The 13,067-nt window shown below is 24.7% G+C and overlaps 4 protein-coding genes across 4 annotated transcripts in view; 2 read left to right on the forward strand and 2 right to left on the reverse strand.

Annotated features, from left to right (window-relative positions):
• Phum_PHUM316250 (sentrin/sumo-specific protease senp7, putative) overlaps positions 1 to 2,094 on the forward strand; it is a gene marked incomplete at both ends in the record, with an annotated part of 7,792 nt that extends 5,698 nt beyond the window's left edge. The window contains 8 exons of the mRNA XM_002427334.1: positions 11 to 58; positions 174 to 366; positions 468 to 584; positions 727 to 954; positions 1,029 to 1,275; positions 1,358 to 1,494; positions 1,578 to 1,779; positions 1,879 to 2,094. Of these exons, the coding sequence (XP_002427379.1) occupies positions 11 to 58; positions 174 to 366; positions 468 to 584; positions 727 to 954; positions 1,029 to 1,275; positions 1,358 to 1,494; positions 1,578 to 1,779; positions 1,879 to 2,094 (1,388 nt within the window). The remainder of the gene's footprint in view (positions 1 to 10; positions 59 to 173; positions 367 to 467; positions 585 to 726; positions 955 to 1,028; positions 1,276 to 1,357; positions 1,495 to 1,577; positions 1,780 to 1,878) is intronic.
• Positions 2,095 to 2,445: 351 nt separating this feature from the next.
• Phum_PHUM316360 (uncharacterized protein) lies at positions 2,446 to 3,369 on the forward strand (the record flags this gene model as incomplete). The annotated part of the gene is made up of 2 exons (XM_002427335.1): positions 2,446 to 2,516; positions 2,634 to 3,369. The coding sequence occupies 2 exons, from the start codon at positions 2,446 to 2,448 to the stop codon at positions 3,367 to 3,369; spliced, it is 807 nt and encodes a 268-aa protein (XP_002427380.1).
• A 771-nt stretch (positions 3,370 to 4,140) lies between these two features.
• Positions 4,141 to 5,850, reverse strand: Phum_PHUM316370 (40S ribosomal protein S12, putative; the record flags this gene model as incomplete). The annotated part of the gene is made up of 6 exons (XM_002427336.1): positions 4,141 to 4,170; positions 4,517 to 4,685; positions 5,053 to 5,224; positions 5,317 to 5,480; positions 5,595 to 5,734; positions 5,824 to 5,850. The coding sequence occupies 6 exons, from the start codon at positions 5,848 to 5,850 to the stop codon at positions 4,141 to 4,143; spliced, it is 702 nt and encodes a 233-aa protein (XP_002427381.1).
• Positions 5,851 to 8,504: 2,654 nt separating this feature from the next.
• Phum_PHUM316380 (protein dpy-19, putative) lies at positions 8,505 to 11,687 on the reverse strand (the record flags this gene model as incomplete). Its single annotated transcript, XM_002427337.1, has 11 exons — positions 8,505 to 8,700; positions 8,780 to 8,905; positions 9,074 to 9,236; positions 9,325 to 9,430; positions 9,514 to 9,873; positions 9,960 to 10,175; positions 10,267 to 10,419; positions 10,505 to 10,700; positions 10,808 to 11,022; positions 11,158 to 11,408; positions 11,615 to 11,687. 11 exons carry the CDS (start codon positions 11,685 to 11,687, stop codon positions 8,505 to 8,507), a joined length of 2,055 nt encoding a protein of 684 aa, XP_002427382.1.
• Between the last annotated feature and the right edge of the window lie 1,380 nt (positions 11,688 to 13,067).

Genomic DNA, 13,067 nt, shown 5'->3' on the forward strand with positions numbered 1-13,067 from the left:
AACGCATTAGGTATGAATGATAAAAAGGGACCATATTATGATCCATTTAACCACGAAGGTAAGACGCTTTTAATTTACCTCCTTGTGCATTCAAAAATTCATAATACGAAAAAAAAAAAATCAGGCAACACATTTTATTTTGTTTTTCTTTATTAATTTTTTTTTCGTTTCAGAAGAAACGCATCGAAGGATAATTTTGCTTTTGGATAAAATTTCTGAAGATAATAAAATTATTCTGTACAAAATTTTCGGTCAGGAAAAATTAGAAGAACTTACTGAAAAAGAAGCCAACGATATTTTAATTCGAGCTTCTCCATCTGACTTGCAAAATACCGTTTTAAACAAATCAGTTAACACTGTTCGAAAGTATGATGCATTTAATTTTTATTTAAATTACAATATATTAATATTTATTGCGTCCATTGTTTTCAAAGAATAATTTTAATTTTTTTTTTTTTTTTTTTTAGAATTATGGTTTACCCCCCACCGCCTGAAAAAGGAGGTATAACATTAAACAATCAAGATTACGCTTGCTTAGGAGAGGATCAGTTTTTAAATGATGTGATTATAGATTTTTATTTAAAGTAAGTAAATATTGTTTTTTTATTTACAAATGAAAGTTGAGTTGAGTGGTATCGATTGCTAATAATATACAATTGAAATGAATTTTTTTTTTTTTTTTTTTTTTTTTTTTACCACAAGTTTTATAAATTATTGATTTTTTAGATATTTGTTATTAAAAGTTCTTTCCCCGGAGGACAGAAATCGAACCCACGTATTTTCTACATTTTTTTATAAAAGACTTACGACGAAGCCCAAGTCGTTAAGAAAAAATGATCCAGAAAACGATTCTAAATTATCACCCGCTGAGAAAAGACATATGAGAGTCAAAGGATGGACTAAGCAAGTTAATTTATTTGAAAAAGATTTTATAATAGTTCCTATTAATGAACAGTAAGTAAAATTTGAATGAGTAATCAATTGGCTAACTGGAAATAGTTAATGATAAACTTTTCCTTTTTTTTAAGTTCCCATTGGTTTTTGGCAATTATATGTTTTCCTGGATTACAAGGACCCGTTAGATTTTCCGATAATAGTCCGGTAGTTCTGGAAGAATCACCCCCAAAAAAAAATACTCAAACGCTTCAAATAGGAAATACGACTATCACTCATATAATCAAATCGGATGGAAATAATTTGGATATGGATTGCAGCTCCGACAGAGACGAAGCCGAAGGGGATCAAGATGATTTGCATCCTTCTTCGGATGATGAAGTATATATTATTATTCGTTGTTATTTGTGGCTTGGCCTAAATTAGAAAGCTGTTTTTTTAAATTTTATTTTATTTTTAGGAGAGTGAACAGACTGAGGAAGAGGGAAACATGAGTTCTTCCAACGTTCAAATACCGCTTTTAACATCTGCCACTCAAGCAGGATCAGTTGCTAAGTTTAAAAATAATAAAAGAAAAATAAATAAAGAACCCATTAAACAGTATGTGTATGATTATTATTTATTTTTGTGTAATTTTAAATTATTATTAATTTTAATTTCACAACTTTTTGAAAATATTTCAGGCCTTGCATTTTAATATTTGATTCCTTGGCTGGAGCTAGCCGCGTTCGAGTTGTTGCAACTCTTCGTGATTATTTAAAAATCGAATATAAAACTAAAATAGGTCAAGAAAGAGATTTTAGCAAAGATACAATTAAAGGTGCTGTTCCCAAAGTCCCACAACAAAATAATTTTACGGATTGTGGTCTATACGTTTTGCAATATGTCGAAAGTTTTTTCCAGGTAAATAAATAAATTATTAAAAACCATTTTAAATAATATTTTTGTATTATGAAAATTCATGTTTAAATTATTTCTTTTTAGAATCCTTTACATGACTTCAAGTTGCCATTAAAGTATTTACAAGAATGGTTTCCTGAGGAAGTGGTGTCTGGTAAACGGCAAAAATTAGCCATGTTAATAAGGAGTTTAATGGAAGAACAAGGGATTAAAGTCGAAGAAATGGGTTTACCAATCCTTACTTTTACCAATGGAAATTCTTCTGGGGTATATATTTGTTTACAATTTAAAAAAGTTTGATTGATTTATTATATATTAAATTACATGTATATGTATATATATTTTAAGGAAGCCACGCAGTTAGAAGATGAAGATGAAGAAGAGGATGAAGAGGATATAAATGATGAAGATGAGGGTGAAAAAAATGTAACTCAAATAGAAGGTAAAAAAATTTTAATTAAAAATAAACTTTTTCTTTTTTTTGTCAAAAATTAATTTTAATATATGTTACAGGGTTTGATAATGATTTCGGGGATGATACAGATATATGTGGGGAAGAAGAAGAAGAAGAAGACGAAGATGAAGTTGATGAAGAAGGAGAAGAAGAAGAAGAAGACGAAGATGGTGTAGTCGAAGAAGAATTAGAAATAAATGAAATGCCTGGTCAATGGATTGTCAGATCAGAATTTTCTTCCAACGAAATCGAATCGCCTAATAATCAGGTAAGTTTATTAATAATAATAATAATAATAATAATTTACTTTACCATTAATCAAACATGATTTAATTTTTTTATTATTATTATTTTAATAGAATGAATGTCCCCTTTTGAAAAGTAGTTCTCTCGTGGATTACGATGATTCGGAAAGCGACGAAGATGATTATTCGAAATCAAATTCTTTGGGTGTGTTTGTGCAAAATGAAAATATGTGTGCCGGACGAGAGAGGGAGAGTTTAAATTTTTGTGAAGGAAATACTTCTTTGGTATCGACGGACGATAATAGAAGTGTCTGCGTGAGTGAAGTGCCGGATATTGAATCTCAAATAATGTGTACATCAATTGAAAAAAACAATGATTCAGACATGGCCATTAGTGATGGTGATGATGATGATGATGACCTAGAGGGAGAAGGTGATGATAATTCATTTAAAAAATATAGTATTAACGAGTATATATCGGTGTCTTGTGCTAACGAAACAGGTTCCGAGAGAAAAGTTTTACTACCGCAAGAAACGATAGTTATTTCGGAAAAACCGGTAGAAGTTACTCAAGTTATAAAAAAAATTAACGAGAACGATAAAAACATTGGCATGAGTCAAATTGATAATAATATGATTAATTTGAACGTGTATAAAAATCACAACATGGATTTTATTAAATTAAAAACCAAAGACTGTGATAGTGGTATCGAGGAAGGAATCAAAATGAAAACTCCTTGTTGTTTGACGCAACAAAAAAATGTTGTTAATTCGAGTAAAAGAACTTATCAATCGTTGAAATCAGTAAGAATACCGAAAAAAGGAAATAGAAAATATGAATTTTCCGGGAAGAGACAAAAAGTGGATGAAACTTGAATATAACCGTTACTTTTTTTTTTTTTAAAGTTCAGTAAAAACTATCTGCGTTGCATCGTACATGCAACGTATAATATATCTATTTTTTATTAATATGTATGTTTTATTAATTAAAAAAAAAAAAAGTTTTAAATACCTAAAAATTTTAAGGTTACAAAAATATAAACCTGGGTTGTGTTTCCCTTTTGTAAGTAAAGTAAACTTTATAAAAAATTAGTTTTTTTTTTTTTTTTTTTTGTTAAAACCTATTTATTATATATATATATATATTTATATATATATATATAAATATATCAAAAATAACAGTTTTATATATACATAAAAATAATTTAAAAATCATTATTATTAAAAAAAAAGATGATAAATTATTAATTGTTTATATAAAAAAAAAAACGCTTTGACCCTTTTTTTTTTTTTTTTAATTGGTAAAATTTAAAAAAAATTTGATGAAAATTCGAATGCGTATGCGTATGCTGCTTTAATTTTACTTTTTAAAAAAAAAAAAAACTGTAAATAAAATTTTGTAAAAAAAATTTAAAAAAAAAATTTTTTCTCTCTCTCTTTGTTAAAGTTTTTATTATAAACTTAATTAAGAAGTAAAAAAAATTAATTCGTAAAAATATCAGTTGTAAATTGTTTTTGTTCTTATTTTAATTAAAATTTTTGTTTTTTTTTTTTTTTAAATGTACAATCATCTCCTTATTTAATATAAATATAATTATATTGATTTTATTTTTGTCACAGCATCATTTATTGGCAAATAATTGGTTATTAATTAATAAGAAATGATTTTAACGTTGACTTTTTACAAAACATAATTTTAAAAAAATGTATTGTATTATATAAAATAATTAATTATTTAAAAAATTTGTTATCCGATTCAGGTATTTTCAGGTTTTAAAATTAATTAATTAATGTAAAAGTATTAATTTCTAATTTTATTTAAACAATTAATAATAATAATAATACTAATAATAGATTATGATTATGTATAAACAAATTAATTAACAATTTATATATATATAAATGATGATTATAATATTAACATGTGAAAAAAAAAAAAATTAGTAGTCTTGATAATTAATTAATTAATTAATTAATAATTTATTTATATTAAATTAAATTAAACCGTAGGTAAAGCACTAACTGGACTCGGTGCCGGTGAATTAGAATATTTTGGTCTGCATGTACATCCACTTTCAACTAATACATAATCTTGACCCGTTAGAGTTACAGGGCCTAAAGGTATCACTAAAAATAGGTAAGGTACGTAGGTTTGAGTACATTCTCCTCTAACTACGTCACATTCCGAAGATCTGTAACATAATAATAAAAAAAAAAAAATTTATTTAGTTCACACACACACACACAAAAAATATTTCTTACCGGAGGTTATTGTCCCTAAAAAAAAAAAAAAGGTACGAAGAAAACCTTATTTATTTATTTATTATAAAATTGTTTGATTATTTTTTCCTAAATTTATTTAGAATTTTAATAAATAATAATGATACTACTTTGAATATAATTTTAACAGTTATCACAACATGTTTGTTAAGGTAATTAAAAGAAATTATTAAAAGTTTAATTAATAATAATAATTTACCGTTAATATTAAACTGATTTTTTTTTTTTTTAGTACTTTGTACAGAAAATTTATTATTATTATTATTGTTTTAAACTTACTCGCAAACTTCGAATACGACTTGTTGTAATAAATCGGGAAATTTTTGTACGATTGTTACCGGTTGTCCACTCGTTAAAGACACACCATACATTGGTGCTGTCGTGTTATATTTTGTTTTGCATAATCTTGCTGGTGTTGGACACGAATTTTCATCCCTTAATGATGTTTTACCTTTCGAGGGCGGACACAAACAAAAATAATAAATATTTGTCTATTAAAAAAAAAAATGGTTATCGTTACCATTAATGGAAATCAAAACGTACCCATTCTAAAATTATCAATATTATCATTTGCTACTTCGTAATTTCTCAACAATGTTTTTTGTACAATTAATGGATCTAATGTTTGTTTTGTTAAAAATCTTGCTTTTCGAAATGTTGGCCATGTTGTTGTCATCGCGGTTGTTTTATCACTTGATTTAAATGTTCTATTAATTAAATCTCTGTTTAAAATTAAAAAAAAAAAAAAAATTTTTTAAATTAAGTTTAAGTTTTAAAACTTGATGGGATTAACGAGAGATTAACGAGAGATTAATACGTACGTCGGATAAGTTAATCCATGAGGTCCTATACATCCCTGAGGATTTTCTAATGCATCTCCATATAAATATTTTAAATTTTTATTACAAGGTTTTAATTCCAAACAAATTGTTAATTTTTGTGCTAACGCGAAAAAAATAATCTGTAATAAATTTAATTTTTTTTTAAATATCTCCCGATTTTAAATAATAATAATAATAATGACGTCAGAATAATAATAATTTAACTTACCTTAAATAAAAATAATTTATTATTCATTGTTGTGCTAATGCCCTAACTCTATCCTGGTTTACTTTTATTTATTAATAAAAGCATTCTTTGCTAAAAAAACTATTAACGACATTTTATTTATTTATTTATTTATTTATTGATGTCAATTTAATTTACGACAAAAAAAAACTTTTCCTTTTTTTTTTTTTAATACGATCCGTTATAATCGTCACAATTTGACAAAAAAAAAAAAATTGAAAAAAAATGAAAACTCACCGAAAATAAAAGTAAAATTATAGAATTTTCTTTTTCTTTTTCTATTTGCTACGATTCCATTTTAATAATAATAATAATAATAATAATAATATTAATACGACGTCTTATTTTTACGAAAATAAAAAAAAAAAAAACAAAAAATTTTTTTTTTAATTAACGAAATTAACACAAACTATATCATCTGATTCATCTCAAAAAAAAAAAATTATTTTTTTTTTTTTAAATTAAAAAACGTAAATTTATTTTTTTTTTTTTGTAACGAGGTACGTTATCGATAAAGGATGATCCCAGACTGAGAGCCTGTATACCTGATTACGTGATTCACAGTTATATTTTCTTGAGAAGATTGAGATTTGCACCTTAAAAAAAAAAAAAAAAAATTGTTCAGTGTTGAACAAAATTTTCTTTTTTTTTTTTTTTTATTACCTTAAATGTTGAGTAATTAATTTAAAAAAAAAAAAATTTTCTTTTTATTCATCGGATACTTGTTTTGAATGAACGTACCTGAAATTATTTTTTGTTTACCCCTACCCCCCCCCCCGTTTTTTACATAAACTCTACAAAACCAAAAAAAAAAAACAATAATTAATATATATATATACATCCTCGATTCATTCTCATTTATTTTTATATCGATTATCGATAATCGATCGATAATCGTTGATTTTCTAATCGATTGGTGGTAATAAAGAGAGAGAGAAAAAAAATCTCCATTTTCGATTAAAAAAATTTATTATTGTATATAATACATTGTTACATTTATAACAAAACAGGTACTCCTCTCATTGAAAAAAAAAAAAAATTTTGGGAACCCTTGTACCTGTATAAAAAATAATTTTTTTTTTTTTTCAGGTTTTTAAAACAACTAAACGGTGAGGTAGATTTAAAAATGATATGAATATTAAATATAAAATGGTTTTTAAACGCAAGGTTCAGGTCATCTTGAATTTTTTTTTTTTTTTTTTTTTTTTTCGAGACACAGGAAACAAACCAACGGTTCTTTTTTTTTTTTTTTTTTTTTAAATTTATCATAAGTTGATTTATGTAATAACGTAAAAATAAATAAAAAATAATATCTTGATATATAAATTACGTTAAATAAAATTAATTTAATTTTAAGAAAATTGATTTAAATATTATATTTACGTTAAAACTATAATCTTTTTGTAATAAATTGTTAAGGAAATACATTGAACGCGGTCGAGGCAATGAACTTTTTAAAAAACTCAACCAACCTTTATTTTTAAGTCCGATTCACTCGGATATATGAATCACTGGAATTTTTATATATATATATATTACTTATTACTCTGGAATTTTGGAGGAAAAGAAAAGAGAAATTTTATAAAAAAAAAAAAAAATTCATTCCGTTTTTATAAGAATCGAATTTAAAAAAAAAAAAATTATTATGTTTTCAATGGATCACATTCAAGTCTATTCACATAAATCATAAACTTTTTTTTTTTTTTTTTTGAATCACGAAAAAGTTATATCAATACCTGATATTATTATTATTATTATTATTATTATTATTATTACATTTTGTTCAAAATTGAATAATAATGTCGTTGGTATGGATAAATATTAATCCGGATGAAAATTGAAAAAATATTCAGAATTTTCTTTTAGTTATTGAACTAGTTTAAAATAATCATAACAACCTAGATTTGATAAATTTTATGTCATTTTTATTTAAACCGTTACTCTTAAGCCTTAACTTTAAATATTTATTTATTTTTTAATAACTATATTAATAATAATAATAATAATACTCAGAGCGTTGTTATTTAGAGTTGTATTTCATGAAAATGAAAGTGTGTGGAAAATTTTTTGAATGGCCATTTTAATACCGAAGAAAAAAATTTACAAAAAAATCCACCGTACAAATCTTATTTATTTAAATTATTTAAGGGGAAAAAAAAGATTTAAATAATAATAGTTTTTTTGTTATTTATTAAAATTAAAATATTTTAATTCGTACAAATAATATTTTTTCAAAAAAAAATTAAATAATCTACATTTAACGATTGGTAACACACGATTTTATGAGATTTATTATTATTATTTTTTTTTAAAATTAATTACGTATAATTAAAATATTTTAAAATCGAGAAAATACCTCATTAAATAATTAACTTTTATAAAAAAATAAAAAAATTTTTTTTTAAAATGTAAAATTAGAAAAAATAATAATCTGACTCGTTCGTTTTTTTTACAAAAAAAAAAAAAATTTTTTTCAGGCTTTCATTATTTAATCACAATTTAAATTTTATGTGAATATTCACATAAAAAAATGAAAATTTTTTAATAAATAAAATTACATTTTAACACAGATCTAATTAACGAAACATCTATAAAAATATCTTATATCTCATTTATTAATAATAATAATATTATTTAAAATATTTTTATTCTAATTAAAATTTTCATATTTGATATTGACGTAAGGGTGTTATTTCAATGAATTGTCTCGCTTTTAACGATAATATAACAAATACGTCGTTGGCAAAAGCTCTGATAAATGGCTCGGGATTTCCGTTAAAAAGTTTCGGACATAATGGTTCGTTGTTTGCATTTTCTAAATCTACCAAATCCCATAAATCGATCATGCTACAATTTTCTCTGAAATGAGAGGAAGAAAAAGTATTACAATCATGTCTCAAGATAAAAAAAAAAAACAAAAGATGATTTTAATATTTGCCTGCTTTGATAAAAACACCAGGTTTCATCGAGGATGACGTAATCGACTCCCATATCAATCAATGTGGAAAATACTTGTTGAGGATTTTGCCGACTGAATACGGAATAAACTTTTAAAGTTCTTTCTCTGAAATATATAAAAAAAATACTCTTATGACTCATTTCTTTAAAAAAAAAAAAACGAAAGTCTGAGAAAAATTATATAACTTAAACTACTAAAACTTTTCTTTGAAGCTTAAATAAAATTAAAACTAACAAATGAATATTTTTTTTTTTAATAAAAAATTTAGGGCACCTCATGTTGTGATGTTCGTAATGTGGATGATTTACAATTCTTCTTCCCGTTGATAATAAAACATTTGCCATAATTGACATGGGACCGGCAAAAACATCGGTGGGTAATGTTTCGGAAGAGATCCAAGTAAGTACTTCTTCAAAAGGAATATTTATATATTCACCTGCAATTTAAATTGTAGGTTTTATTTTTTTTTTTTAATAATAATATTCATCGAATCACAATTACATTGTTGATTACTTAAGATTTACCCATTATATTCCTTTGTCTGATGATGTTATTTATTCCGTGATAACTCATGGCCGCAATGAGTATCGTTAAAATGGAATACCTTAAATTGTTTTTAGAAGACAAATACTAAAAATTAAAATCAATTGTAATGAAAATGTAATGATAATTTAAGAAAAATAAATTTGAAAATACCAGATTTGTTTTCTCACCTTTGTCGACATGATCAAGGAAGCCATAAGACATAAATGTGGTGACCAAAATAATTTTAACCTCATAATAAAGTAAGTCATAATGGTAAAGGCCCCTAATTGTAAAAAATTGTAAACAACTTCAGGATCGATTACATTTTGTGACTGGCCATGTTTTTGTTTTTTAAAAATGAAGTGTTTTCCCCATTTAAAAAGTAATATGCCAATTACAATTAATACTGTAGGAATCAAGCCGGTTATTGTTAATTCATACACTGTAGAAAGTGGCAAGAAATCAAATTCGGGTGAACAAGTGTATAACATTGTGTGAAAATTTTTAAAATTAGTTACTTTAGCTAATAATAAATCGAATATGTGAGCCTAAATTAGAAATGAAAATAAATCAAATTAATTTCAAATTGAATTATTATTAACGAAATATCACTAAATTTAATTAAAGTACTTACATCATGTTCACTGAAAAAACGACTAATTTTACTTTTCAATGAAAATGTTATGACAAGACTGGATATTAATATAAAGCCTCCATGAAAAGATGGATAATGAATTTTAAAATCACAACTTAAAACAATTGCTATTGAAGATATCAAAAGACTGAACAAGATTGATTGAAAAAGAAATTCATTTCCAAACATTAATACGGCAGCTTGTAGAAGCCCAACCTAAGAATGTAACATGAATTTTAATTTCAAAATCAAAATCATTATTTGAAATTTTTTTAAAAAATAATTTTATTTTTACTCTCACACTAACCAATTGAGAAACTAAAATAATTAAAACAGTTTTTTTATGGATTATTCCCAAACAAAACATTATTAATATTGCCACAACCTGAGTTGCCAGCACAAATTGAGAAAACTGCCACAGTAATAATGAACTAGTACTTGATAAAGTTATAGTCCAAACCTTGAAAAAAATTTTTTTCAAACATCAATAATTTTTTTTTTTAAACAATGTATTACTGTTTTAATTTTGATAAACACTAGTAAACCTGAAATAATAAATTCCATTTTGTATTTATTTTGTTTTTTGAACTTTTAAGGCAGTATGTGATTGCTAACATTTGACTGAGGCAAAACGGATATGCAAAACTTTCTCTTAAAGGAGGAGTCCATTGAACTCTAGTACAATGTCCATGGTTAAAAAGAAACCCTAAAACTGTCAAAAGTCCTCCTCCGAATGAGTTGCTAAAATAATGAATGAATAATTTATTGTACTATTAATTCTTTCAAATCTCAAAATATTATTGCAATTATACTTTCAAGCATTTTTTGTTACATAAACTTTTAATCACCTTAAAACAACAGCATAAATAAATAATACTGCTTTTGACAATCCAGCACAGTACCAAACAAATTCTAAATAAAAATACATTGGATCTCCTAGTCCCTCACAGCTGTTTACAGGTGGTAACGATTGACCTCTGTTAACCTCCCAACACTGTTTAGTAGTAATATCATATCTTTTTGTAACAAAATCAAAAATTCTGTATAGGCCACCAATGAAAACCTAATAAAAATTTTTTTTTAAGGTAAACAAATATGTTTTTAAAAAAGGAAAAAATTACTTTTGGTTCATGGGTATTTTTTTTAGAAAAACTCTTTATGATTAAACTTTTCGACAATAAATATTTTAATATTTTACCTCTGGATATAAATTAAACCTTTGTAAAGCATTAATAACATCTGGATATTCTGTTTGATTGTCTTGAAGCAAAGCTTTTAACCCCGATTCAAACGATGGAGCATTTATTATTTTTTTATAATAATGATAATAAAATCCCATTTCTGTTCTAAAAGTCATTTCTCTTTCCAAATTGGACAAATGAGAAAAATGACGGTCATTTTCAAATAAAGTTGAAACGTGATGCATATGAATAAAAGCAAACCCTGTCGCTGTAAGTAAAAATTAAACAACTATCGAATCAATTTTATAGACTTATAAATATACTCTACATGAGCTACATTTAAATATTTAAATTGCAACGCATTGATTTTATTATTACATTATTGTTAATTTAAAAAAAACTTTGCTTGTGGTCGAAATGACAGCATTGGTAAAAATTTTAAACTAGTAATTAGTATAAAAAAAATATTCTCACCAAGCAAACTTAACGAAATAATATAAAAACAATTTTCTTTTTTTTCTTTCATGGTTTTATAATTGAGTTTCATATAGAAAAGAAGGTAATATCAACAGTAAGAAAAAATAAAAGTTAAAAAATCCGGCATTGTGTACATTTCTGTTAAAATTTATTTACATTCGTCCCTGGTTTAAGTTGTTCGTCTTGTTGCTATGCCATAAAACCTTAGCAAAAGCGCCTTTTTGCTACATTGTTTTGAATTTCGTTGCTTGGTAATGTCTTATTTTTTTATTGATTTGACCCTCTAAGGTATTACTTTTTTTTTAAAAGTATAATGTGAAACTTTTATATTCTATCAGTAATAATGCACTAAGACTCAAATAATTTAAAATTTTGAGCAAAGTGCAAATTATAAAGGAAAATGTTTGGTTTTTATAAAGGTACGTTTTAACTTTTAAAAGTATTTTTTTTTTAAATGAAAAACTTTTAAAATTTTAAAGTTATTGTAATAAATTATATAATTGTTTTTCGTGCCTTAAAGAAAGGTGAATTGTAAAATATACATTTTAAAATTTCATTATTGAAATTAAACCATTGCCTTAAAAAGATGAAACTTTAGATAATATAACTTTTAATGTTCTGTATAAAAATAAATTACGAAAAACTTTGTTCTGTTAAATTTTTTTTTATGTTAAGTCGTATGAAGATATTTAATTTGTGTATTTTCTAATAAAGTATTATTACATGATGTTTTAGGAATTGACTTTAATGAGATAATGTTTTGATGTAATGAAAATAATTATTCAATTTTAAAAAGTTTCATGATTGAATTTTTTCACTAAAGGTAAAAAAAAATACTGGTAAAATGCAAACCCAGTTTCAACAAGGGGGTAAAAAAAATAAAACCCATGTACCGTTTTATACTCCACCGCCAAGACTGTATGGACAAACGTCTGCAGATATAATAAAAGAAGCACGAGCAGCAGTCATGACGGTTCCTGCAGCTGGTATAAAGCCAGTATTTACCAGCAGACCTTTTACACCAAAAGATACTGAAAGAACTTTATTTGGAAACATTAGAAAAAAAGATAAAAGACCACCAAGTTCTTTTAGGTGACTTACATTTTATTATATCAAATTATTAAAACTAGTTTTAATAAAATCTTTTAGTCGATATAAAATCTTTTTTTACAGTTTAAAAAATATAAGTCAGAGTCAAGAAGTTTCAGGTCATTTAAAATTACCATCCATAGACTTAACTTCAAAAAGGAAAGCTCATTCAATTTTTCATTATTCAAATAATTTATCTTTAGATAATCGTAAGTCGTTGTTTAATTTCAATGAAGTTTTCGTTTAAAATGCTTAAAAATTTGATTTGAAATATTTTTATGAATTTAGTTAATGAAGATTATGATGCGGAAAAGCTTGAAAAAGTTAATGATATTAATTACGATAAGTTACCAAGTTGGAA

Source organism: Pediculus humanus, genomic scaffold (assembly GCF_000006295.1).
Source record: "Pediculus humanus corporis 1103172107718 genomic scaffold, whole genome shotgun sequence".
Taxonomy (NCBI): Eukaryota; Metazoa; Arthropoda; class Insecta; order Psocodea; family Pediculidae; genus Pediculus; species Pediculus humanus.